Source organism: Motacilla alba, chromosome 1A (genome assembly GCF_015832195.1).
Source record: "Motacilla alba alba isolate MOTALB_02 chromosome 1A, Motacilla_alba_V1.0_pri, whole genome shotgun sequence".
Taxonomy (NCBI): domain Eukaryota; kingdom Metazoa; phylum Chordata; class Aves; order Passeriformes; family Motacillidae; genus Motacilla; species Motacilla alba.
The window spans coordinates 50,400,293-50,423,929 of record NC_052031.1 but is presented as its reverse complement, the minus strand read 5'-3'; the positions used below and the strand labels follow the sequence as shown (position 1 = coordinate 50,423,929).

Genomic DNA, 23,637 nt, shown 5'->3' with positions numbered 1-23,637 from the left:
ATTAACCCTCCACAAGTCACCTCCTGCAACATCTCCTGACCTCAGGGAAGCATGTGTCCTTTTGGTGGGTCCCTCCTTCCCATTTCTCAAAATTGTTTTTAGAGAAAACTGCCCAAAGGGCTGTGGTATGAGGGCCATTTCAGTGGCTGTAACTTAGCAAAAGTATTCATGGAGAAGTTAAAAGTAATTTTTACAGACTTTTTACATTTAACAGACATTTTAGCAGAGCTGAAGGAACGAAGCCAAAGTGGAGAGGGAGACCTTCATCCCACCCACCCTTGTACAGTGCTGCTCCTCTAGCCTGCACACTCAGATGGGCCCATCCACAACTTCCCTCCAACAAGCAGTGTGCAGGAGCAAGCACTCATCCAACTCCACAGCAGCACACTTGCTCTCCAACTCTTATCCAAACACTCACATCTGCACTTAAACATCCTGCAATTACATAAACACACTCCCTCATCTGTGTTTGTGTACACTTACACATAAGCATACCCCCTTAGGTACCCCTGCGCACCCCCAGCAGATGAGCATCAGTGCCCAAGACTGGCACCAGCCTCCCACCAGCCCTGACTGCTTGGTCTCCAATCCTCTTCAGCCATCCCCCTACATGTACAGTCCAGGGAACAAAGTTTCGCTTACAACTACCTTTGTGCACACGCAGACACATCATTTGTTCACCCTTCTAGGCCAAATACTCTACCACTTCCTACAGGGTAAATTGGTTCCTAGTATTGCCCAGACTCTACAACCACAGCTCTCACACACTGGAGATCCCCTGACTTCTCTCTGCTTCCTGCCCCCATCCTGTACTGAGAGCTGCCTTCACCTCCTGTATCAGCCAAACATGACTCCATACAGAGACTGACTCAACTCAAAGACATCGGGTATTCTCAGAAGAGCCAAATCTATAGCACTCCCTCCCCTAAACACATAGAATGGTTTTGCCCACCTGGCCTTCTAAGTCCAAGGCTTTTTCTTTATTTATAGTAAAGCTTAAGGAGAAGAAAAGAAATGCTGCCTCCAACTCATTTCTCATTATCTTCTTCTCTACCCTTGTTACACCTCCCACCAGGGTGCAGAGGCACCAGGAGAACCCTGAGGAATGCGAGGTGCAGGAAAGAAATGTTCAGACTTTTTCTCCCAGGTAAGTCTCATCATCCTGCCCAGAGTCCATAAGAGCTCTGAAAAGAAAGAGGAGGTGTTGAGCAGTCAGTGGTCTCCAGACATGACCAGCACAGGCAGGAAATCTGTCCCCAAGACTTTTTGAAGAACTAGAGAGGGGCCAGCCATGCATGCAACTGGCTGGTATGTCTTTGCTGCAGACATTTCTCCTTCCTATTCATCTTTTAAGGTAGACCCCTTCTCATGTTTATAAGTTGAGGGACTGGGCTGCCTACATGTGGTGTATGCCATTTGGAGACTTCTTCGAGGTGCCACCATGAGATGGCAGCCTATGCCCTCCAAACTGGATCATCTAAGGGCAGATCATCACTCTAGTGCTGACCTTGCTTCTCTGTACTCTCAGTGCCCATCACCTCTTCAGCTCTCCCTAAATGCAGTCTGCTCTTTACCTGGTGTTACCAGATGAAAAATTGTTTGCTCCTGGTGGCGAATACGATGCTCGTTCTTCAAAAGCCACTGGCCTATGGAACTGCACAATGCTTATTCTGTAGGAAGAACTTGAAAGCAACCAGCCCATTTGTGCCAACTTTTACCAGTTCATCAGGCAGTCAGGTATGACTTTGGGGTCACCAACCACAAAGGACCACCAAGAGACTCCCAGGACAGAAGAACACATGTGTAAAGGAGAGGGAAAATACATTAATGGTTTTGGGGAAATTAACATCATATGTATGTTTATACTGGGAAAAATCAATGAGTATGTATGTAAAATCTAGTACTTAAATGGGACCTTTTTTTGTACTTGGCATGCTTGATATTTTGAAGGAGATATCCCCTCATGCATCCAGCCAAATAAAGAATGACTGCTTCTTAATGCTATATTAGTGTCAGGGAGGTTTTATTTTTTTACCAATTTCTGGTTACACTGGTACCACACAAACCTCAGGTGTCTCTTCCAAAGCCAAGAACAATGCCTTGCTTCTTCCACAAGATCATGGAGCCCTATTCATCTTTAAGCCTATTCTTGGACTTTATTATTCCCTTGTGTCATCTCCCATTGCCTTTGAAAGCAGAGAAGGTGAAGGGGATCCCATGTCCCGATGTCTCTTTCCCCTGCACCACCCCTTTCATCATAAATAACTGACATGCAACTTGCTGCTCTTTTCGCATCCCGCAGGCTCCTCAGGGAGTGGCTTTTGCTCGTTGCTTTTTCCTTCTCCACTGCTTGGAGGGCGCTCCTGCCTGTCATTTCCATTCCTGGTGATCTTGCTGATCTCACCCTCTTCCCTTTCATCATCAATCTTCTCTGGGGGGCATGGTGGCACCTCCTGGCTCTGGACTCGGCGGGACGGCCTGAAGATGGCCCTGCGGAAGCCCTGCTTGAAGCGGTAGGAGAGGAAGCCATAGATGATGGGATTGGCGCAGCTGTTGGCATATGGCAGCACCACCACAAGGAAGTAGACTCCAAAGAGGGATGGCTCCTCTGGCAGCGGGCAGACAACATTGATAATGTTGAGGACGTAGAAGGGAAGCCAGCAAAGGACGAAGACAGCCACCACAGTCACCACCATGCGGGTCACTCTGCGCTCTGAAAGCTTATGCTTGGAGGACAGAGCCCTCACCCGCCTGCCAGAGGAGCGAACCTTCACAACAATCAGGAGATAGCAGAGACAAATCACCAGCAGTGGTCCAAAGAAGCCCAGGGTGGCAGTGTAGACGATGAAGCCAGCTCTCCACACCGAGACAGGCTCTGGCCACTGGATGTGGCATGTACTCATCCCTAAAGGGACATCTGAGAAGACAACCACAGGCAGCACCACTATGGAAGACAGCACCCACACGGTTATACTCACAGCCTTGGCCACCCGTGCTGTCCTCCATTTGGAGGACTTCCCGGGGTGGACCACAGCCAGGTAGCGGTCAACGCTCATCACCGTCAAGCAGAAGATGCTGGTGAACTGGTTGATGGCATCCACGGCCATCACCAGGCGGCACATGAAAGAACCAAATGGCCAGTAGGACAGGGCATTTTGTGCAGCCAGGAAGGGCAGGCCCAGCATGAAGAGCTCATCAGCCAGGGCCAGGTTCAGGATGTACACGTTGGTCACCGACTCGCTCACGGAGTGCCGTAGGACCACATAAATGACCAGAGAATTCCCAGCCAACCCTACCACACAGACAATGAGGTAGACCACGGGGATGAGGACACCGCTGACAACTACACCAGGGCTGACAGTGGAGGAGCTGTTGGGAGTAGTGAAGCCTGCCCAGCTACTGGAGGCATTCTCCTCCTCCAACACTGCCGGCGTGGGGATGCTAAAAGCAGAAGTGTCCATAGCAGAGGCAGGGAAGAGAGCAGGGGGCAGTGTCCTTGCAGGATCACTTAGCAATCTGGAGCTGAAGGGAAGAGAAAAAAAAACATTGATATTGGGGATATGACAGCTGAACAAGCCACAGATAAAATCATCGCATTAATTGTGTGTTAGGTGTAGGCATGGGAAACCAAGGGGAGTTTGTGGATGCTAGTAGATGCTGGAAAATCTAGGACAATATCAAACCCATCTAGTCCTGCAAGGAACAGTGGACATGGAGGGACAAACAGGGCTCAATGTGGGCCTCTACTCTAGTGAAAGATCCTCTGGGGAAAGAACAACAGACTAGCATAAGGACAGGGAAAGTTTTAATTTTCTGCTAATGGATCTAATACTGAGGACACAGTCACTAGGGGCCTGGTTCTCATTTATGAGCAGCAGGTGCTTTACAAGCAAAAGAGGGAAAAGCATCCAGTGACAAAGTGCCTTTTCAACTCTGACTCTCCTATTCTCTGAGTATTTACTCCTGCTTGCTGAAGCTCTTTTTGGACTGGCCAGGCTATTGTTAGCCCCACAGGAGAAGAAAAAGCACTTTCAATCCAAGCAGGGAGGCTTAGCTCAGCACCTGAGTTGAAGGGCAGCTGGTTTGTGTTATGCCAGTTTGAGAGTAAAGGAAAGATAATTTTGGGTACACCAAGAGGGGTCAATCCAGATCCTCTTGTCTCTTTTTCTCCTGTTCTCCCTGCCATTCTCTCCCTCTCCTTCTGCTCACTGCGATACACTGCTAATGGCAGAGGCTTTGCCTGCCCCACCTGTTTGCAACACCAAAGCGGTGTCCCAGCCTTCCTAAGCTGAGAAGCCCAGCTGCTTGTCACGCGAGGGTTTGGCATGGAAACAGCATTCGGCTCACTCAGAGACAGCCTTGAGCAAACAAGCTCTCCATCCACCACCAGCTCGCTGCTGACACTGGAGAGGAGCTGCAGGGAGAGAAGGGACAGTTAAGGGATGGACGTGCCTTTTGTCAGGGCTCCATATGTGAAATACAGAGCCCAGCACATACTGTTGACTGGAGACACCCGGGAAAACCTAATGCAAGGGAGATTTGTGTTTCTTTCAGGATTACTCCAGCTCTGGAAAAAATTTTCTGGAAGTGTGGACTGACAGGGTCATCCCCCTGTATTAGGCCCTTGGAAGGGAAGATGACTTGGTGGAAGTGAATAGGGACCTTGAAGCTCACCTTTTCACACCTCAACAAATCTCTTAGGGCTCTGAAGCTTCTTTTTCTATTGAAATTTAAACTGGGGATGTCAAAGGAAAGGACTCCCAACCTTAACTATTTTCAAAGGCCAGAGACACTCCAGAGAATTTTCTTGCAGATGTGATCTTCTGCAGCATCACAACTTTCTTCACAAACATCTAATATTACACTGTTTGGGGGTTTTTTGTTTGGTTGGGCTTTTGTTGTTTGTTTGTTTGTTTGTTTGTTTGTTTTGTGGGTGCCATTCTAAGTTCTGGAAACCGTAGGGGAGACCTGAGCTTTAGATGGATTCCTTGGACACCAGACAGGCAAACCCAACAGACTCCAGAGATGTATTAAATTTTACACTGAAGGAACCTCATCTGAGAGGCCTCATAAAAATACAGTTGAGCAACTATGTCTTAAGGCCATTTCTGCAGGCTATTGTATAAATGTTTCCTGCTTTAGAGCATTTGGGCTTTGAAGGACTGGGATTGTTTAGATATTTTTTTTAATTTTCAGGTACCTTGGGCTGTGACACACTGTCCTGACAGGAGCCCATCTCACGGGGTCCTGCATCACTGGGTTGTCCCACACATCATGAGTGGCTGCAATGAATAAGCCAAATAGGAAGTGATTTGAAACTCTTAAGTTCAAGGATGTTTCCTCTGATATTTTTTCCAATTCTGTTCTAGTGACACAAATCACTTGTTGGAGAAAAGAGGCGGGCAATGGCTGCTTTAGGGACAAAGATCCCAGCAAAACAAGCCAGAACAGTATGTTCATAAAAGAGTGATCCTCTAAAAGATGAAGACATAGACACGAATCCCTTTGCATGTTCCTTCTGCATTCAAAGGAATTTAAAGAAGAAAAAGGTCAAACATTTGGAGACTTACAAATACCAAATATGGATGGAGATACTCCTGGTCGAGCTGTAAAGCATTTGGAGAAGTGTCTGGAGCCCAGACCTAAAAGCCAGCTGTTCAGAGTGTTGTTTAACAACACGGTAAATCCAGCTTCAGGGTAGTTTCGGAAGCCCTGTCAAAAATTCTAAGGCATGCAACAAAAAGCATGTATTTCCCATAAACTCATTTTCCTGCTCAGGCAGCTGCAGGGGAGAAACTTGATCTTTAAGCAGGCACGGTCTGTTGCTGCCATTCTAACTTCGTCAAGTACCATGGACCAGCTCAAATGCCATGTCACACATTTTGGCGAGTTTGGCAGAAAAAACACTGGGCACCAGTGCTCCATCTAGTTTGGGTCCACTCTGCTGTTGCTTTGGCAGGAAGGGCATAGGTAGGAGTTGGTGATGAACACTGGCCTCAGACTGACAGTGTGTTGGCATCCACTTGGATCTGTTCCTGATGTGGACAGCACCTGTTGCAAGAGGCTTGGGATTCTCTAACAGGTGCTACCCGAATATGCCTGGTTCATGCAGCTGGCGAGCAGGAAGAAGGCAGAGAGGTAGGAGGAGATGGGAAATTGGCACTATTTCTTTCCTTAGAGGGAAAAATATAAATATATATATATTTCTGCATTGAACAAGAGGAGGAGGTGAATGCTGAAAGCTGAGCCTAGTCTTGGTAACAAACCATGGATAGCAGCTGGGAGGGACAACCCAGCCAAATAACCTGCATCACCCTCTCTTGACCCCCTCCCCTCCTGTCCCCCCTGTTTCCACGGCCCTGCTCCAGCTCACCTGGACTCACCCGTCTCACCTCGGGGTTGAGCTCTCTCGTAAGGACCAGGCTGGACTGGCAGAGTTGGAGGGTCGGGAGCGGGGGGTGGTCGGCAGGTTTTCTTCTCTGGAACTGCAGACTTAACTTCTGCATGGACTCATGCCCGCGGGAAACATCTGGGAAGACCGGGCAGAGCCGCCGGGTACTTACATGTCGTCGGGATGTACATTTTTCTCCGCTTCCCCGGGAGAATCCGTGTCATGCCTTTCCCCTTCCCTTTCCTTAAACGCGACAGAGCAAAGCGCTCCCGGAGGGAGCGAGCCCCGCCGGGCGCTGTCGGAGGCGCGGGTCCTTCTGGCCGGACTTGCCCATCGCCCCCGCCGTGCCTGGCGTGGGAAGGGGCGCGGGGGCGGGCGGCGGAATGCGCGGCCCCTCAGCCCCACGGCCGTGCGCCTGTGCCCCACGCAGCCCCCGCCATCCGCGGGGCTCGGGCAGAGGGAGCGGAGCGCCGGTACCGGGTGCCGGGTGCCGGTAGCCAATGGGCGCCACGCACGGAAACACCGGCAGGAGAAGGAGGAGAAGGAGGGGATGGACGACAGGGCAGGAGAACAAAGATGAGCGGGGGGAGATACCGGGATGGAGAATAAAAGCGGGAGAGGGAGGCGCAAGGAGATGAGCAGAGGGATGAGGGGAACGCAGAAGAGGGGAGGATGAAGGAATGAGGAGTGCGGTAAAAGAAGCTGAGGACAGTGGAGGGAAGACAGAGAGGAAGAAAAGAGGGATGCAGAGAACAGCTATGTGGTGGGAGAGTGGCATGCAGGAGGGGGCGATTCGGCTTGGCTCTCCTAGGGGCACCCGGGAGACGGGCCTCTGTTCCCAAGGGTCTTGCAGGCAGGACTGGTGCTGCTCAGAGCTGCAGGGACACAGCAAAACCTTCTGTCTGGCAGGGTGCTCAGAAACTGGGGCGGATGTTGAGCACACAAACACTTCTCCCTTCTGTTCTGCCCTGTGAGCACCTCCAGATGGATGGAGATGAGGGCAGATGGGCAGATAGGGAACTGTCTCTTTCAGCTCTTTCCCTTTCCCTGGCTCCATACATGATCTCTTGTCTTTTGCACCTTCATTGGGAAAATGTTGCAGTTTAACAGCCCAAACTTTCCTACCAAATTTAATCTCTGCTGGAAAGCATAGACCCAGAAGAAATGGATCTAAGAAAGAAATTAATCTTTGTGAGAGCAGTTGTCCCATAAAGGACTTTCCATCCCATTCCCTGCACAAAAGGCTTCCCTGTCATTCTCACCCCCTTTCCTGCCCTGCAGCCGACATCATGACTCCTTGTGCTATGCATCACTCAATTCTTGACATTTGGCATTGCTGTTTTGAGGATTTGAGTCCCTAGGGTAAATTCCAGCTTTAATAAAAGAAGGCAGTATCTCTTCAAGAACAACATAGCCTGGGTCTGGCATCCAAACCTGCTCGGGCAACATTATATGCAGCCAGCGCTGCTCAAAGGTGAGCTGATGAAGGCAGTACAGGACTTCAAAGCTGCCAGGCCTATTTAGGCCAGAACTTGGCCACTATGCTGTCTGGGGACACAGAAGAGAGAGGAATCCTCATTGGGACAGGAATGGCATGGGTACCACCCAGAGGTTTTCTTTACCATGGCAGGGCAGGTGTCTGTAGCACCATGCAGAAGCCCCCAAGCTCCTTTTTTAGAAGAAACAGCCATGAAACAGCAGAATTCTACACAGTCTTGCTAACCTTACATAAGCACAGTCGTAGCATCACAAATTCCAGGTCTCCAGATCACTCCCTCAGTGCTCTGAGTCGTGTCCCATTCTGTGCCTCAGCTCCAGTGGGGGGCTGTGCAAACTGCTTAAATTGTGTTGAGAGGAGAGCTCAGCCTGTGCACCTCCACAGGTAGGCAGATAAACGAATTTTGTTTCACACACATCATATGCATTGCTGTATGTTATAGGGGATGGGGCAGACTGAAAAGGTAAGAGCCAAGGCTTGAAAACTGGAGAGAAGTAAGAAACCACTGGGAATATATTGCCTTTAGTCATGCTTAGGATGCTTAAAGGAGGTTAGATACCATTTGCAAGTACTTTGTGTGTCTTGCCCTTTCACAGGTATATGCCCATACCAGGGGCTTCATTTTTACTCTTCTGGACTTACGTTGACATAATTTGTATTACTTTTGGGTGGGGCCTGGGCAATTCATCCAGAAGCCCATGTGCAGTGCAGATATTTGTGGAACTCCCTGCCACAGGGTGGCTGCCAGGGGTTGCTCTAAACTTTATCAGTAGGTAATGCATCACATCACTGAATTAACTGCCTCATTTAGATCTAACCAGGAATTGGAACTGCAGAAATCTCCCTGGCAGCAGGGTACCTCAGGAGCTTCACTGTGTCTGGTTGCACCTGGCATCACCAATGCACCTCCTCAGTGCCAGAAGCAGCCTTTGAAGCTCAGAAGTGTTGCTGCATCCAGGAGCGGTAATTTGGCTCAATTCCATAGTTTTTCTGTGCCCTCCTAGGACTGCAGGATTTTGCAGTGCCAATCATCACACCCCGAGCCCTCCCCTCTCCCGCAAGTAGTGGCAGTAGCAGGCACCCTGTAACACTTACTCTGAAGTCCCTGCAATGCATCAGGAAAGCAGGTGCTCACAGCTGCCAGATCCGTAGTACCGCTGGGACCACTCTCTTCATCTTAATTTTAGTGTCTTGGAGGCAATTTGTCTGGACTGGTGACTCATTCCTCCCTCTTTAATTTTTTTCCCTGCCCTCCCCCTTCCTATTCTCACTCTGCCTGTGTCTGGCAGTGTGAGAGAGTGCCAGAGCTTAGAAGGATTAATGCAGCAAAGTTTTGGTGAAAAGATGTCCCCAGCAACCTGCGGGGGCAGTCCGCACAGAGGGGAGTCTGCGTCCAGGTGTCTCCTCCCAAAGCCTGCATCCCATCCTCCATGTGGCACAGAGGGGAGACAACTTTTCCTTTCAACACATGGAAACTAAGAGGAAAGTCAAAAGAAATGCGGGGGGGCTCAGCTGAGAACTCAGCAACTTAGCAATCATCCTACAGCCACTGGGGCCCACCAGGCTTCCTGTGGGACTGCCTGTCGCTGCTGAAGGGGGGGCACAGCTGGGCGGTGCCTCTAGCCCAGCCGCCCCATTGCTCACGGCTTCAGGGCCGTGTCCCCCTGAGGTGCAACACATCACGGACATGACAAGAATGTACAGACTGTTTATTACGTCTCATTCACTACATCGTAACCTCAGGGGCCCGGAAGGAAGGGAAGGGGCAGCTGGGCAGGTGAGGCAGGAGCGGGGACGGGTTCTGAACAGACAAACCAGTGCTACAGACCCACAGCAGTCTTTCAAGCCGGCAGAAGGAAAAAGCAATGACTGCCCCAAGGTGCTGAGCTCTGGGCTGCTGGAGCAATCACTCTCCTGTGTGCTGGACAGCGCCTGGCATCGGGATGTGACCGGGATCTATAGCCAAAAACATGACAGACCTCATAATACCCACTCAACTATTTTCCTGCTCTCCTTCCCTCTGCTCTGGTGATGGTGGGAGTATGAAGGGACAGAGCCCAAACTAGCAGGCTCTCACTCTTCTCTCTCATCAGGCTCTGACCAGCTTTACTTCTTGTCCTGAAGCCTCTCTCCTCCTTCTTCTGCCCTGTACTGAAGTGGAGGCAGGTAGGGACAACATGAGGAGTAAAGGACTCCTGTAGGAGAAGCTGCCACTTGCCAAAGAACAACACAAAAACCCCCTTGAGGTGAGCAGGGCTTGGTGAGAGGAAGGGCCACTGGCAACTGTCATGAATAATGAAAACTTTTTCTTTTTTTTTCCTACAGGCAGAGGCTATGGCCTCATAGGTGTCAGGGCAGGTCATCCCCAGGGCAGCCTGGATGTAGTTCCCTCTGCAGCAGAAGCTGACAGATAGTTCTTCTATGTAAGGGCACATGTGGAAAATCCTAGGCTGCTCCACATCAAGATAAGGGAACAAACTTGCCCACAGTCAAGCAGAAAGGAGGGGGAAGTTGATCCTGGGTGCATCATACCACATCCTGTCCTTTCCCCAAGCAGGATTGTCTGTCTCCCTCTCTCTTTGAAGGTGACCCATTCCAACAGCCTCACCAGGAACAGAGCAGCCCCAACCATCTGGGTTCAGGAGCAGGAAAGCACCACTGGTGTCACTCCCAGGGATCCCTGTCAGACTTACTTGCTTAGAGGAGGCTGCATGCCCGTTTCTTTGTCCGGGTGGGCTGCGGGCACAAGACTGCTCGGATGGCCTCGTCAAACACCGTCTTGAGGCCTCGCTGCGTCAAAGCCGAGCACTCGAGGTATTTCACAGAGTCTGTCAGGAGGAAAGCAGGTGTTGCAGGGGGGAGGAAGGGAGCTGGGGTAGGCAGTGAGGATAGCCAGGTTTCTGCTCCTTATGCTAGAAAGCACGGCACCTGGCTCCTGCCCAAGCTGAATAAACACATCTCAGGTGATCAAAGACATTACACATTGTCAGGACACATTTCACTCCCTCAGACAGTCTTGACTTCAGGGCAAAGCTTGCCAGCTGCACTAGACCTAGGTTTGCCTACTGGCTACACATGTAGCCAGAGCAGAGCCATTGTGTGTGCCTGACCATGTCATCCTGGCCAGACACTCCCTCTGCTGAGCTCCTTCTTGAAACTCCCTCAAGCTGTGTTTCTCATCCTCTCTCCCATTTCTGTGTGCCACATCTCAGAAGAGCTGGATGGTGGGGTGAGACACCCATACCTGGGATTGCACGTATAAGCCCCAGCAGACAGAAGCAAAGACAGGAAACTGCAGTTGCAATCTTCCTGAGAGAGGTTAAAAACCTCTCTTCTGCCTCTCCGGATATGGAGGAGTGGCCTCTGCCCACTGTGCAGCTTGCACAGAAAAAATACTGTCCCAGATAGAAGTAAGCAGAGGAAAAGGGGAGGAGAATGTGAAAGTGTGTGGTTATGTGTGTTTGTGGAGGATGGTGGCCAGAGAGAGGCAGAAAACAGACGGCTGAGGGGTTGAGCCTTCCTCAAGAAGCAGATCTCCTTCCTGAGTCTCCTGAAGTGCATTTTGTCCCATAACCCTGGATGAGTCTCCTTGTGTCCCTCAGAAATACCACTGTGTGATACCACTACAAAAGCCTCGTTAAATTGAGGTGAAGCCCTTTTCTTCTGCCTCTCTCCTTTCAGTAGGTCCAAGATGATTCCCAAACACATACCTATTTCCTTGGCCAGAGCAAGACCCTGAGGATACGTTATGGGGGATAGCTTCTTCTCCTTCAGCTTCTCAATGGTGTCCTTGTCATCACGGAGATCCAGCTTTGTGCCCACAAGGATGATGGGAGTGCTTGGGCAGTGGTGCCGCACCTCGGGGAACCACTAGCAATGAAGAAAAATGTCAAAGGTGTGAGAAGAGGTCATACATATGGGCATGCACATGGGAAAACAAAGAGGCAATCCTGAAAAAAATTGTCAGCAAGGTAGCTAACAGCCTGTCCTTTCTCACATTTATTGTTGGGCACTATAGCCTGGCCTAGGCCAACTCCTCTTGCTGGGTCCTCAGGAAAAATCCCTGACAGGGAGCTCAAATTTTGTCATGCAAAAGCACCAGCTGTTCTCAGCCCTCAACCCTCCCACCCAGGGAAGAACATTAAAGAGGTAGGAAGGACATACTCTTGTTGTCTGTTCACCAATCTCTCCCTTCTTTCCTCATTTCCCATCTAAAAGCTGTGGGTACCTACTTCTATACCCTATGGACCAGTCCTGTGTGTGTGTGCTTTGACAGTCTTGGCTAAAAGATGCCACCAGAATATAAGACTGTGATCTGACAGCACAATAGCCCAGCAAGATGAATACTAGCCCATTAGTAGAGTTGGCTGCCTTCTATAAATGAACCAGAAAATGCATCTGAAGGAGGTTTCTGACTAACAGAAAAGAAGTATGACTTCTTGTACCTAGATGTCCTACTGGTAGTCTCCACCCATAATCATTGTTCTTGCAAGACCATCACCAGCATCAGGTCCCTCAGCCCCTGGTGGACCAGGAGAGGGTCTCACCTTAGCACGGACGTTTTCATAAGATGCCGGGCTGACAAGGGAGAAGCAGATCAGGAAGACATCCTGCAAGCATACAACCATGGTGCAGAGTTAGGATGGGAGCATGGCATGACATAATAAGGCAGGAAGGAGGGGGGAGGGGAGGGAAGGTCTGTGTGGGCAGTACCCTCCCTCTGCAGCAGAGGGTTGTGCTTGGGAAAGCTCTTTCTATAATATAAAAGTCCTGACTGCTGCTTCTTGCCTCCAGTGGAGAGAAGGATCTCTGCTCCCTTGAGTCATGGTAACCATAGCCACCATTATCAGAAGAGCCAAATGGTCAACTCTGAGGATGGGGTTTTTGCGGTTGGCACACTCATCCTCATGGGAAACGGCCTGACAGCTTCCTGCTCATTTCTCACAGAATACCAGAGAGCTTTCAGGCCAAAGTAATTTTGCCTACAGTTGAGACAGACCTAGTTTCAGCCTAAAATGTATATACACAGGACTCAGAGGAGGCAGTTTTGCTCTCCAGGTAAGTGATTCTCTTGGGCATGGTAGAATTCAGACTTCCTTTAAAACCAAAGCAAACCAAACAAAACCAAAACCATGCCAGCTCATCAAGGTTATATCTATTTCATCCAGCTTCACCTAGCTGGAGCAGTGGTGCCAGACCCAGCCTATCTACTTCCATACTTCTACAGCCAGAGACAAAAACCTTGGAGAAATATTCCTCCACCTGTCCTTGAGATATCTCCCAGGGTGGATGCAAGCATGCTTTTGAGAAATAGACCTGCTTGCACTGACTGCAGGCAAAACCATCTTATACCAGGTGTCTGATTTTTAGGTGGCTGAACCTAGCTCAAACAAATAATTTCTAATCAATTCCTAACCTTTTTGACTGCAGTGGCAACCTTCAGACTAATGTCTGATGCAGCAAGGTCTTTCTGAGCTTGCCAAAACACTGCTTGAAACAACATTCTCCAGAGAAGGTGATCCTCAAACCCTGAAATCACTCTGTCAGTGTGGTTGAAAGACCGGTGAACACAGTATCTGAGGCACTCATTTGTTCTGCTAGAGGCGGCAGATCAAACACATGCCCACAAACCATATCTCTTTTAAAAGGCAGAAGTCAGGAGAGCGGGGTTCACAGAAATGTGACAAGCTCCTGCCTCAGTTCTTAAATTCCATGAACCAACTTAATTTTACAAAGGGAAGGTTTTTTCCAGAGCTGTGTAAGGCATCTGCCTCACACAAAGTCAGTGTCAGCTGGGCTCAAAAGTGTCTTTGAATGTCTCATTTTCTTGCTCAGTTACGGTGGTCTAGATAAAGGCTCCAAAATATCCTTAAGGTATCTTTCGATTTTCAGTTTCAAGGCAGTTGTATATCAACAGAGATATTCTCATAAAAGGCCAAAAAGAGGCAGTAACAGCCCTGTCACTGTTTTGTGGTACATGCTGAGTTTTGCAGTGAGGGATGGAGATGTAACTGAGGGAGGAAGGGAGGAGGGGCATGGAGTGTGACCCACCGTCTGCGGATAAGAGAGTGGCCTCAGCCTGTCATAATCCTCTTGTCCAGCAGTATCCCACAGTCCCAGATTTACAGGCTTGCTGTCAACCATCACGTTGGCAGAATAGTTATCAAATCTGAAATTCAGAGACATAGGCCATGGCTCAAACAAGAGAAGAGGGAGCCCTTCCAGTGGTGTAGGTGGGGTTCACTACGTGCACCCGGGAGCAAAGGCTGGTGATTCCTCTTCTCAGCGCACCTGGGTGATGCTGGTTTCCTGTTAACCTCCACTTTATGGAATTCCCACTCATCAACCTCCTCCCATCATTCAGCTGTCCTGGACAGGTGCCTGGCTGCAGCTACACCTTTGATACCTTGCATGCAAGTTCACAAATCGGTTTCTTTTCCCATTTTTTTCCCCAATATCCTTCCCACAACTGCGCCTGCTCTAGAGCCAAGCCCCTGTGTTTCTTCTGTGTTCTAAAACCTAGTTTTATTCTTAGAAGTGAAGAAGAATCCATGTCTCTGTAGTTTGCTGCACTCCTCAACAGCCCAGCTGGAACTGAGAACAATGCATCCCATCAGTCTTTGACAATCAAGCTTGAAATATTTTAGGACAAGTGTCAGGATTGCATGCTTAGGAGTAAAGTCTTGTAGGAAAAAAAAGGATAACAAAGCAACAGAGAAGTTCCTGCCCTCATCCTAGAAAATTTTACTTCCTGGTCCTTTTAGTACTTTTTTCCCCAGATAAAGGAAAACCAGTGATAGGGAGGAACCAACACAAAGGTCTTTTGAATGCGTTCATGGCATCTACACATTAGAAGGGACATGATTTAGTAGAGGTCTTGGCAGGGCTTGGTCAGTGGCTGGACCTAATGATCTCAGAGGTCTTTTCCAACCAATTCTGTGATTCTGATCCATGCAGAATCTATGACTGCTCCAATGACAGCAAGTGCTTTGGACAGGGAATGAAGTGGGGTCCCATGTCCATCCACCTGCCTTCTCTTGGGTCTGGCCCAGTTGTTGTAGCCTAGTGCCTGTTTGTTTTGGCCAGCAGGATCCCATCTGCTACTTGTAAACCTAGCAAGCAGATAGACCTTGAGTTGGCTGGAGTCTCCCTAATATCCCATTTATTCCAGGGTTTTATAAGGTTGCTTCTTGTGAAAGGTAACAGATCCAAAGTTAGAGAGACCTTCACCGGATCTCCTTTGCTTGGCATGAAGATTGTGACCCATGGAGTGCACAACAAGGGGTCACTGAGCCCCTTCACTTCCTGCTTTTCATGCCTCCCACCCACTCCAGAACCTGTTTATGAATTACTCACACAGTGGGGATGTATTCTCCTGGGAAGGCATTGGTGGTATAGCTGATAAGGAGACAGGTTTTTCCCACAGCCCTGGAAGAAAAAGAAGACAATGGCAGGAATTCATGGGAGTGCAGGCAGTCTTGCTAGGGTGAGATGGAGATGGGGCAATCCTTCCGCACCTCTAATCTAGCCATATCCAGAGACCCCTGGAAGCAGAAACACATTCACAGGGCCAGACAGTGCACAACCACAGGTTAGAAACCTGGCAGGAAGAAAGACAGGATGTCCAGAAGTGCTTGTTGTCTTTGAGCATGAAGGCTTGTTTTTACAGTCTAGTACAGAGGTGACTCAGGTAAAACACATCCACTCTGAGATGGAGGTGGGAGCCCATTTTGCAGTGCATGCAGAGTGCTGTAGGCTCACAGCCAGGACAGGTGCATTGGCTCGGTGCACCATGACCAAGCTGCCATGCCAGCTTCAGCACTCGAGTACAGGCACTCCTGCTTTTCAGCTCCCGTGACCAGGGACTGGTAGCAATTTTTACTGACTTACCCAGTCTTTCCCAGCTGCAGTAAGCTGCAGCAACACCTGCACAGAGAGCTGTAAGGAGCCAGAAAGGTGCCTGCCCCCATGACTGATGGAGGCAGCTGGTGGTGTTTCTGAGCTAGAAGCTGGTGCTTCCTCTCCCCTCAGCCTCCCCCACAGCGTGCTGCAGCAGGGTGGAGTGCAAGGTAGCAGCACAGTCCGGACTGGGTGAGAGCATTGGTAGGTTAAGGAGCAATAACATCATGTAGGGGAAGGTGTTGTGGGCAAACTGAAGCCTGTGGTGAGGGAAAGAAGTACAGAGAAATTGGAGGAAAATAAAGCAGCCAAGACAGGTGTTGGAAAGAAAATCCTTCTCCTGCTGGGATCCCCTGCTGTTTCTCAGGTTTGTGTGGCCTAGGAAAGCTTGGCCCTGTTTCAGTTACAAACACAGGAAATGGAGGCGGTGACAGCAACCTGCCTCAACTAGCACAGCCCAGGAGGAGGGAAAGGTCTTTCCTCGGCAAAGGTTGGAATTCTGCTGCTGAGGACTCTCAGACCATCTCACTGTACCTGCAAAGTCCCCAGCCACAGGGCTGCAGTTCTGCCTTTTTCTGTATCCTTGATAGGCACGCTGGTCACAAGGCTCCTGCCTCTGTCACTGGACTGTGGGGCAGCAGAGGAGGAAGCTGAGTTTTTGGCATGCTCTGATGTTTATTTCTTCCTCCTGCCACCCCCCTTTCTTAGATCCTCCTCTCTCAGTCCCTGCTCCTTCCCCAGGTGCCTCTCTTCCTTCTTATCATGGAGTTATCCAGGGAGGTGAAGCTCTACAGGAAATGCCTCAGGAGATCTGTGGGCCTGCAAGTGGATCGGTCATGGATGAGGGGGAAGTTCTGAACTGGTGTGGTTGAACAGAGAGCTGCACAAAGAGTTAGTGAAGGGGTGAAGGTCACAACACAAAGGGGACGTTAGTGGCATCTGCAGGCTCCTGTGACTGAACCCAGGGCATGTTAAGAGGTCAGTGATGTGTGATGGAGGGGATATGGGGGGAGAACAGCTATGGGACAACAAGTGAGTTGAGTGATAGGAGAAGGTCCTGTGGTTGTTCGGGTTGAGTCAAGAGGGTGACATTGCTGGCATGCTGGGAGGGAGGTTAGGGGTGGTGAACCAAGAGCTCAGAGCAATGGGGGCTGTGTTGCAAGATGGTGAGAGGTGTGCAGAGGTGAAGCGTACAGAGAAGCAAAACGGTGAGACAGAAGACATTTAAGAGGAATTGAGGTCCTAGGGGTTGAGAGCAGGACTGTTACTGATAATAACTCTCTACTATTGGTTACACAGGACATGTGGTAGGGTTAACCATGATGTGAGGGGATGCTGCCGTGAGGGAAGGCAACAGAGTTGGTGCCATGTGTCAGAATGCCCAGTAGAGTTGTTAGTCCAGCTCCAATTTAAAGCCTTCAGGGGACCTTTCTTACAGCTTACAGTTTTTATTTGGGGCTCTGTCTTTCCTCATCCCTTCTCCCCGCCCCCTTGCCCCAGCCCTTGAGAACATGTCTGACATGTACGGGTATGTGTGCAGACATCTTCTTTCCCAGGCAAGGTCTAAAGGAGGAAGTGACAGTGGGGAGAAGCACTGCTGTAAATGTCTCTTCATCTTCTACCTCACAGCTGCCCCAGATAAGTCTGGCCAGCTTCTAGGTGGAAAGGAATTAGGCTAATCCATTCTAAGCACAGACTCTCCTCCTTCTCTCCCTTGCATTTACTCATTCCACAGGGCAAGAAGACTGCTCTGTCCACTGTATCCTTCCTGCTCCAGGCAGTGATGACTGCTTAACTCATTGACGGCTTGGATCAGGCCATTTACAGGCATCAGGGGACATGTGCAGAAAAGCCACTATATTGTGAAGGGAGGGATTTGTTAGCTCCCACTCCCAAAGTGGCCTATACTTGTGCCTATCTCAGTGGAAAGACCTTCTTCTCCTTGTGCCCACAGAGGGCCCTGCCAGCAGTCTCCAGCACACCCCAGAACAGGGCTAACCTGCTGAGAAAAGCTGAATATAGAGATCCTGATAGACATCTTGCCAGGGCCAGAGTGCCATTCCCTCTCCCAGTCATTCCCAATCAGCATACGGCTTTCAAGGAGCCATTCACCTGCAGGAGAGCACTTGCACCCAATGGGTTTTAAGTCTAACTCCTGCTGACAAGTTGAATCTGGCAGGAATCACCTCCTGTGTATGGGACAGATCTGCTCTACTTCCCATGGATGCAGATGGAAATGCAAATGCATGATCAGCATTTCCGTGCAGATGCCCTGTGAAATGCCCCCTTCCGTGCTCTCCCAAGAGGAATATCCCTTGCCCTGGGGAGGGAGGAGCAAGCATGTCTGCAGTAGTAGCAAGCCTGCAGGAGGTCAGAAGCCAAGCGGGGCAAGTTCCCACCATTCTCCTTGCCCCTGGTCAGAGCCTGTCCCGCCCCGCACCACCAGCAAACCCGCAGAGTACGTACCCGTCTCCCACCACCACACACTTGATGGCTTGCATGGCTCCGGACCCGTGGCGGAGGACGGTGCCTGAGGCAAAGGGAAGTCAGGCCAAGGCAAACAGCAGGGAGGGATGGGCAAATGTGGGTATCAACAGCAGGTTGCAAGGAGGGAGGAAGTGGAAGAGGGAACTTCTCTGGGTGATCACCCTCTGGTCCCTCCGCCCCTCCACCGCAGCGGCAGCGCAATGACAGAGGCCGTTGGCTGAAGGCGGAGCAGGCGTGACTCCTTGCTCGGGATGACAACTGCTGTAATATTTCTCCTTCTCCCTGCTTCTCACCCACTCCCTTCCCACCTCATCCCAATGAACAGCAGGGGACACCAAACTGCTTTTCCAGGGGAGCTGGACAAGGGTTAGAAGCGGGGTGAGAATGTGGAAGGGTGAGTTTTCTCCTCCCTCCGTTATCATCCAAGCTTTGGAGGAGGTGTTAGCAGGGAAAGGAATCTGAAGGGGGAGTACTAGGGTGATGAGGTTTTTCAGGTCTTCCCAATGTCCCTAAGTGTCAAGGGTGAAACATCGCCAGGAACAATACTTCTGCGAAGGCTGAACAAGGAAGTCATGCAGCCTCTAGAAAGCAGCCGCGACCCAATGGCTGCTCTGTTCCTCCTCTACCGTAGGGATAAGGTATTGCTGCACTTACCTGCCCAGACTACTAGTACATCCTTCTTTTCTTCAAGCTGAACAACCTCAGCTCTCTCAGGCAGTCCTCATTGTCCTCAGAAAATAAAAGATTTTTAGAGCTAAGCATCGACAAGAAGAAAGCAATCACCCTAAGAAAGAAGAGACAAGACCAGAATGATCCCAGAAAGCTCTACTCCTTTCTTTATTGAAATGAGGGTTTGCTTCCTCTTCCTTCTTTCTCCTCCCATGCAACATAAAGCGTGTATGTGTGAAAAGAGTGTATGTGTGCACATCTGTGTGCTCCAGCCTGACCTCATGAGTGGATGGGTCAGAGATGGGTTTTATAGAAGAAGGGATATGCTGGCACAGAATTAATTAAGAATTTGGAGGCCAATTAGAGCAATAACAGGGGTTTTGCAGCTGGGATGTTCCTGAAGGAAGGAACTCTGAGTAAAGTGTTTCTCCAAAGGCTGATGACCTTCGTGCTGCTGCAGCCACAGGAGGCTGTTGCAACTGACTTGCTGTGGAGGAGAGTGCTCCCAGCTGTCACCCAGCTCTGGCTGCAGCCCAGAAACCTTCAGCCATGGAATGTTTCCAAGTCTTGCCTCTATTTCAGAAGCATGAAGTGACCAGCTGTACGAGGTGTTCCCCCTGTGGGTGGTAGGGAAAGGGGAGGAAGGAAACCCACTGACACCTCTGCCAGTGAGAGCAGGAATGGGACACAGGAATCCAGGTCAGAGAAGGACATAAGAGAGAGGGACAAAGGCTTTTACAGAGGGGAGCTGGAAAGGACAAGCAGGCACAGAATATATCAACTCAGTTAGAAGGCAGGTGTATCAGACTCTAGAGAATCTACTGGTGGAAAGAAAAGAACCATTCTAGGACCTGGTGGCAGGGATGAACAAGGACCACTGACCTGCTGAACAGATGAACACCAGTGTTTGCTTTTGTCCTGGCAGTGTGGTTTATGGGCTTGTGGGACTGGCAGTGTGGAAGGGACCAGTGAAGACCAGTTTAATTGGTCAGGGAAGAGGGATTGTTGTGGAGAACCCACATACATGTGGGCCCCATGTCAAAGATACTGTAAATCTGCATGTCCAGCAACGAGCTATGAAGTCCTGTCAAGAGCCCATTTCTGGGAAAATTACTTTTGCAAGATAATTCCCTGCAACTGCAATGGACAGTCAGTTCTTATCCAGTCTGTGCTGTGAATCTATAAACATCCTTCCTCCACCAGTGTCTCTGTAGAGGGACAACAGCGATCTACATAAAAGCTTTCAGGATGTTTCTTTCCGTCACATTTAAATGGGATTCGATGGGATTATTTAATAATGGGATATTACACTCAAATAACACATAGAGTAATCACTCTAAGAACAACTGGCACCGGCTGCATTAATACCTTTCAATTGCACATGCTGCAGGAAAAGGAAGGAACCTGCAGGAAACAGGCTCATAACCCCAGACTGAGCATATACGGATGCGTTGCTGCTGCTCTAATGTCCTCTCACACCACAAAGAGGTGCTCTTGACATGAGTTTCCTTCTGCATGTGCAGCAGGGCACACATCTGGGGTTTCTTGTTCCCTTTGCTGAGTTTGAGGGAGATGCTAATGGGAATTAATTGCCCAGTGAGACACTTTTGTTCTGGGAGGCTTTCAGGGTCCTGAGCTGAGTCACCTCAGAGCCACCTCAGAGCCACCCAGATATGCTGGGTTTGCATGGCACCCATGTGAGACTGCAGAGCAGGGATGAAATGCATGATACTGCTTTTCCCCAACAAGGATCCAAAGCAGTGAGGACCACCTATCTCTCCCTTTCTGGGGTGTTCTACCCCCTCAAGGAGGATGGAATAAAAATAAGGGGTCTCTTTCAGAAATGATGGTTGCACATCACAGCCCTGCACAGGAGGGCAGGAGCTGAGCAGGAGGCTTGTCTTCAGCACAGACAGAATAGCAGGGAGGATTCTTTCATGGAGGCAGCACATTGCTCATTTCTTTGCATACACGGGACATGGTCACAGCATGTGTTCTCATCACCCTGGATTTTTTTTTTTATGTGACCTCTCTCTCAGGCAGTTCTGAGTGGCCATGAGAATTTTTCTCTGTGCATTGTGTACTCACCAGGGTAAATATTAATTTGCTTAAGCCTGATTGGGCTGCAAACTGTCCCCACTTCCTATATTCCCCTTTTGCACCTTCCCACTTCCCCTTTGACACAGCTTCATATCATCTGTCTCCTGATTTTAGTTCTTGCTTTGCTGCTTCTCTTTTCCAAAATTCCCACTCCTCCCCATTGCTGCTTCCCCTCCCCCCGTCATTTCTGCGGTTTCTCAGACTGCCACCGTTGCTTGAAAAGCCTGTCCTGACTTAAGAGCTCAGATCAAAAATGAAGTGGGCAATGATGTTCTGCAGTCCCTCTTAGAGAGGCTGTGGAGTTGTTTCATATAGGGTCTATTTTCTGATGGTGCCCTCCTCTCCAGCCTAAATTTATTCTATATAACAAAAGCTTAGAAAAAGAATGAAGTTTCCAATCCAGTCTCACTGAAGACAAGCTACCTACATTTACATGCATCATAAGCAACTCAACTTGCAAAAGGAGCTTGCTTAGTCTTACGCCTCTCTTACTCATGGGCTGTTCTGGAGACCAGCCCTGCTGCAATCGGGGGCAGGTGGTGGATTCCTGAGCTCGTGTTGTGGAGCTTTCTCTGTTTTCTGAGTGTGACTGTTCTCAGCCTTTCTACTTTGGGCCAAACCAGCAGTTCTGCTGCCATCTTCCTACCTGGAGCACTGAAAGAGGTTCACCTCCTCCACCTCATCTTTTTCCTTATGGATCTGAGTAAGCAAAAGAGGGCGGCACAAACCTTTGGTTTTCATGTTCTTTGTAATGGTTGTTTCATACTTGTACTTCCCTCCGTCAAGAAATTGATCACAGATACTAAATCATACCATGGTTTTGTGGCTTGACCTTATCTGGTTCTCTGTACTTCTGCAGGTCCCCAGTGATGCTGATGTGGGTTTTCATTCCCAGAGACTTTTTACTATCAGCCAGTGACAACCCCCCACTGATGATACCAGTGTGCCACTTTATTATCAATAAATACGGATCAATATCTGACCGTGCATTCTTTCCCACAAGGTGCTTAGACAGTTGAACAACATTTTTCACCTTCCTGTTGTAGAAGGATGGTAACAGGGACTAAAGATTATATGTGTAAATTCAAACTTGAGTGCCAGCTGCATGACTTGATTCCCCTCCTTGCTAGCACTCTCTGTATGTTATCAGATATTAGATATACTGTGTTTCATAAATGCAAACTAATACGTATCTTTACTTGTAAACGATGATGTCTTCTAGGAAGGCTGCACCAAGGAAGTGAAAAGAGCTGTTTAGAGTACTAAGAAAATCTATAGCTACTCTGTTTTACAAGACTCATATTTCCTGAACCACCTAAGTAAAATCTTATGCTTCCCTTCCACCATTTAATTTCAAAGGCATAAATTCAATCTTGCTGCACTTTCAAGTCTCACCAAAAAAAAAAAATCCCTCTGGCTCTTCATTCAAGTTTATCAGACTCTAAGTGACCCTTCTGTAATCTTTATAAGAGGGTTTCTTCTTGCCTATGGCCTTTTATAATCACCATTTTTCTACCTTTAAAATAAACTCCAGTCCCCAAGCCCAAACTGAATGGCAGCCTAAGCCTCCTTAAGAGGCTATTGAATTTGAACAGACCTGTACATTGTCCCTCTGTGGAGACTTGTGGGAATACACCTGATATGTTCAGCACAGAGAAATACATGGCACTTTGTCCCTGCCTTTATGCCCTTGAAAGCAGTAGAAAATATTTATATGTCCTTTTTATTTACACAATTATTTTAAGCCTGTACCAAGCAGCAGAAAAGTGCACACACATTGAAAATTTGATATTTTCCATCATGACCACCAGAATAACAGATATTTCCAGCTCAAATTTAAGTTTTTGTGTGCAGTCAGGGATCATCTGGGGAGAAAAACTGGTCCCTGGCACAGGAGGCACAGGGCACCTGTGCCTGGAGTACTGATCTGCAGCAGTCTGCCTAATCTGCCCATGCTTGGTGGGGTGAGAACAGTGGACCAGCCTGGATACCCCCTTTGCACACACTGGCCTTGCTGACAACACCCATGGGAGAACTCACCTGCTCTCAGCCACTGGCTGTGGGCAACTCTGAAGACACCATACAGCATTTAAACCTCATTTTCCCTAGGATACGTTTGATCCTGTATCCCAAGGGCATTATTAATTTTCATTTATTCTTGTCCTTCCTTCCTTCCTTCCTTCCTTCCTTCCTTCCTTCCTTCCTTCCTTCCTTCCTTCCTTCCTCCCTCCCTCCCTCCCTCCCTCCCTCCCTTTGGGTGTTGTCCCCCTACCTTTTTTACTTGAAATAATGAAAGCTCTGTTTTGTAGTCCATTCATGGTCTTTTCATGCCATGACCACAGAACATGTGACACCTTAAGGGCATTTTCTGACACATTGCTGGCTGGAGTAGTGTTGGTATCCATCTGAGTTGACTACAGATCTGTACTGCCTGTCTGGGATGCTCAAGCAGACTGATTTCTCAACTGGTTCTAGGTTTCCTCAAGAGAGGAACTGGTTGTGTTGCTCCAGGGTAAGCCTAGAACTGAAGTAGTTTGTCCACCAGGAGAATTAGTAGAGGACTAGGGACCACAACAGGGAGGCATACTTACCC

At 49.1% G+C, this 23,637-nt stretch overlaps 2 protein-coding genes across 12 annotated transcripts; both read right to left on the bottom strand.

Annotated features, from left to right (window-relative positions):
- Positions 1-1,250: 1,250 nt before the first annotated feature.
- SSTR3 (somatostatin receptor 3) lies at positions 1,251-9,442 on the bottom strand. Of its 10 annotated transcripts, none has more exons than XM_038155013.1 (4): positions 8,985-9,442; positions 6,384-6,529; positions 4,250-4,414; positions 1,252-3,522 (listed from the first exon to the last, which is right to left on the bottom strand). In XM_038155013.1, exon 4 carries the CDS (start codon positions 3,459-3,461, stop codon positions 2,256-2,258), a length of 1,206 nt encoding a protein of 401 aa, XP_038010941.1. In that variant the 5' UTR covers positions 3,462-3,522; positions 4,250-4,414; positions 6,384-6,529; positions 8,985-9,442; the 3' UTR covers positions 1,252-2,255. The 10 variants fall into 10 exon arrangements, with proteins under 10 accessions (XP_038010939.1, XP_038010940.1, XP_038010941.1 ...); XM_038155008.1 differs by lacking the exon at positions 8,985-9,442 and adding an exon at positions 5,201-5,282 and having other exon boundaries at positions 6,384-8,957; XM_038155007.1 differs by lacking the exon at positions 8,985-9,442 and having other exon boundaries at positions 6,384-8,957.
- A 139-nt stretch (positions 9,443-9,581) lies between these two features.
- Positions 9,582-18,444, bottom strand: RAC2 (Rac family small GTPase 2). 2 transcript variants are annotated; one of them, XM_038155016.1, is made up of 7 exons: positions 18,255-18,444; positions 15,246-15,317; positions 13,941-14,058; positions 12,437-12,499; positions 11,600-11,759; positions 10,583-10,717; positions 9,582-9,845 (listed from the first exon to the last, which is right to left on the bottom strand). In XM_038155016.1, exons 1-6 carry the CDS (start codon positions 18,287-18,289, stop codon positions 10,587-10,589), a joined length of 579 nt encoding a protein of 192 aa, XP_038010944.1. In that variant the 5' UTR covers positions 18,290-18,444; the 3' UTR covers positions 9,582-9,845; positions 10,583-10,586. The 2 variants fall into 2 exon arrangements, with proteins under 2 accessions (XP_038010944.1, XP_038010945.1); XM_038155017.1 differs by lacking the exon at positions 18,255-18,444 and adding an exon at positions 16,323-16,373.
- Between the last annotated feature and the right edge of the window lie 5,193 nt (positions 18,445-23,637).

Coding starts and splice junctions, on each gene's coding strand:
- SSTR3 (XM_038155013.1), bottom strand. CDS start 3,461: ATGGACACTTCTGCTTTTAGCATCCCCACGCCGGCAGTGTTGGAGGAG.
- RAC2 (XM_038155016.1), bottom strand. CDS start 18,289: ATGCAAGCCATCAAGTGTGTGGTGGTGGGAGACGG. Junction 12,500..13,940: donor CACTCTCTTATCCGCAGACG/GTGGGTCACACT, acceptor GTATGCTTGCAG/GATGTCTTCCTGATCTGCTT. Junction 10,718..11,599: donor TGCTCTGGCCAAGGAAATAG/GTATGTGTTTGG, acceptor TCCTCCTGACAG/ACTCTGTGAAATACCTCGAG.